A 1460-nucleotide genomic window follows, 5' to 3' on the forward strand; every position below is an offset into this window, starting at 1 on the left:
CCCCCGTGGGGCCGAGGCGCCGTTAGCCGTTCAGCAGCTGCCGCTTGCTGAAGCGGAGCAGAGGTTGGTAACGACCATTGAGTTGCTCAAGCGCAGACTCGATGATTTCACTGACATCTGCTTTGCTGGCTCCAGAGAGCTCACACTTGGGGGAGCCGTCAGGACAGGAGAAGAGGTGCTGCTCAGTGAAGTAGTCCCAGCTGATCACCTCAAAACGGGACTTTGGAAGAAATGGGGCATTAATGCCCACAGGCCATGTCAAGCCTGCCTCGCCGGCGGGAGTCAGCAATGTCAGGTTCCTGATCTGCATCTGTGCCAAGAAAGAAGGCAAACTGATCCCCGCCACTGCCTCGGGGAGGTCCAGCCCATCTCTTACCTGGGCCAGTCTCACCACCTGCAACTTCACCCCAGCAGCACTACCCCAGCGGTTTTGGATAATGCAGCATAGGAAGCACAACCTCTGAGACACAGGACCACCCCCTGGATCTGGCTGACGGTCGCCCACAAACAGAAGTGATACTGAGAGTGGTGAGGCACTGGCATGGGCTGCCCAGGGCAGGGGTGGAGTCCCCACCCCGGCAGGTGTTCAGAAACCTTGTAAATGTGGCACCTGGGGACACGTTTTCATGGTCATGGTAGGTATGGGTTGACGGTTGGACTTGATGACCTTAGAGGTCTTTCCCAGCCTAAAAGGTTCTATGAATCTAGTAACCTTCCTCCACCATGTTGATAGAAAACGAAACCTGCTCAGCGGAGGAGTTTGTGCAGACACCCCTCACCACATACCTGGAGGTCCTGGATCTCCTGGTAGGCTCTGTCCAGCTGGATCCTGCTAAAGTGCTTGTGCAGCCGGTACATCAGGGTCACGTCGGAAACAGGGTGCACAGCGAGAGCTGCTTGGAACTCCTCCCCCTCCTCCTTCTCTGGCTCAGTGTTTTTGGCCAATTCATAGGTTTGATAATGCTGGCCCTGAAGTGGACAAGAGCCAGAAAGGCTGGCGTGGAACTCGAGCTCAGAGCAGCTTTCCCTCACCCCAGACACGCAATTATCCCTCTCTCCATGCTGACTGCAGTACGCAGAGACAAAAAGGGAGGAGCTGCATGTGTTCCCCCTCCAAGCCCTACCACCTGCACTATATTCCCGCTTGCTTCCTGATACCAATGTGCCCTTTATCTGATCTCCAAAAACCTGTGGAGCAGCTTAAATTAAATTCTGTATGTGCTCTGTCTTCCCCAACGTCTGAGCTTTGATTATGGACCTCTCCCTCCCACTGCCACACCACAGGGCCCTTTCTTGCCCCGCAGCTCACAGCAGAGGCTTACCAAAAAGCCCCTTTGCAATGCAGCAGGGAGCCAGTAAGAGCACAGGCTCTGCCAGGCTCGGCTAACATGACAACCCAAGAAGGGAGGTGGTACCTGGAGCTGGGAAACACAAGTGACGCCAAGGAAATCAATGATGCA

At 55.1% G+C, this 1460-nt stretch overlaps 1 protein-coding gene across 1 annotated transcript in view; it reads right to left on the reverse strand.

Annotated features, from left to right (window-relative positions):
• Positions 1 to 1460, reverse strand: part of CHPF2 (chondroitin polymerizing factor 2) — a 4059-nt gene that overhangs the window by 1134 nt on the left and 1465 nt on the right. The window contains 3 exon segments of the mRNA XM_009875642.1: positions 21 to 310; positions 787 to 969; positions 1416 to 1458. Of these exon segments, the coding sequence (XP_009873944.1) occupies positions 21 to 310; positions 787 to 969; positions 1416 to 1458 (516 nt within the window).

This window comes from Apaloderma vittatum, unplaced genomic scaffold, assembly GCF_000703405.1.
Source record: "Apaloderma vittatum isolate BGI_N311 unplaced genomic scaffold, ASM70340v1 scaffold23798, whole genome shotgun sequence".
Classification (NCBI taxonomy): domain Eukaryota; kingdom Metazoa; phylum Chordata; class Aves; order Trogoniformes; family Trogonidae; genus Apaloderma; species Apaloderma vittatum.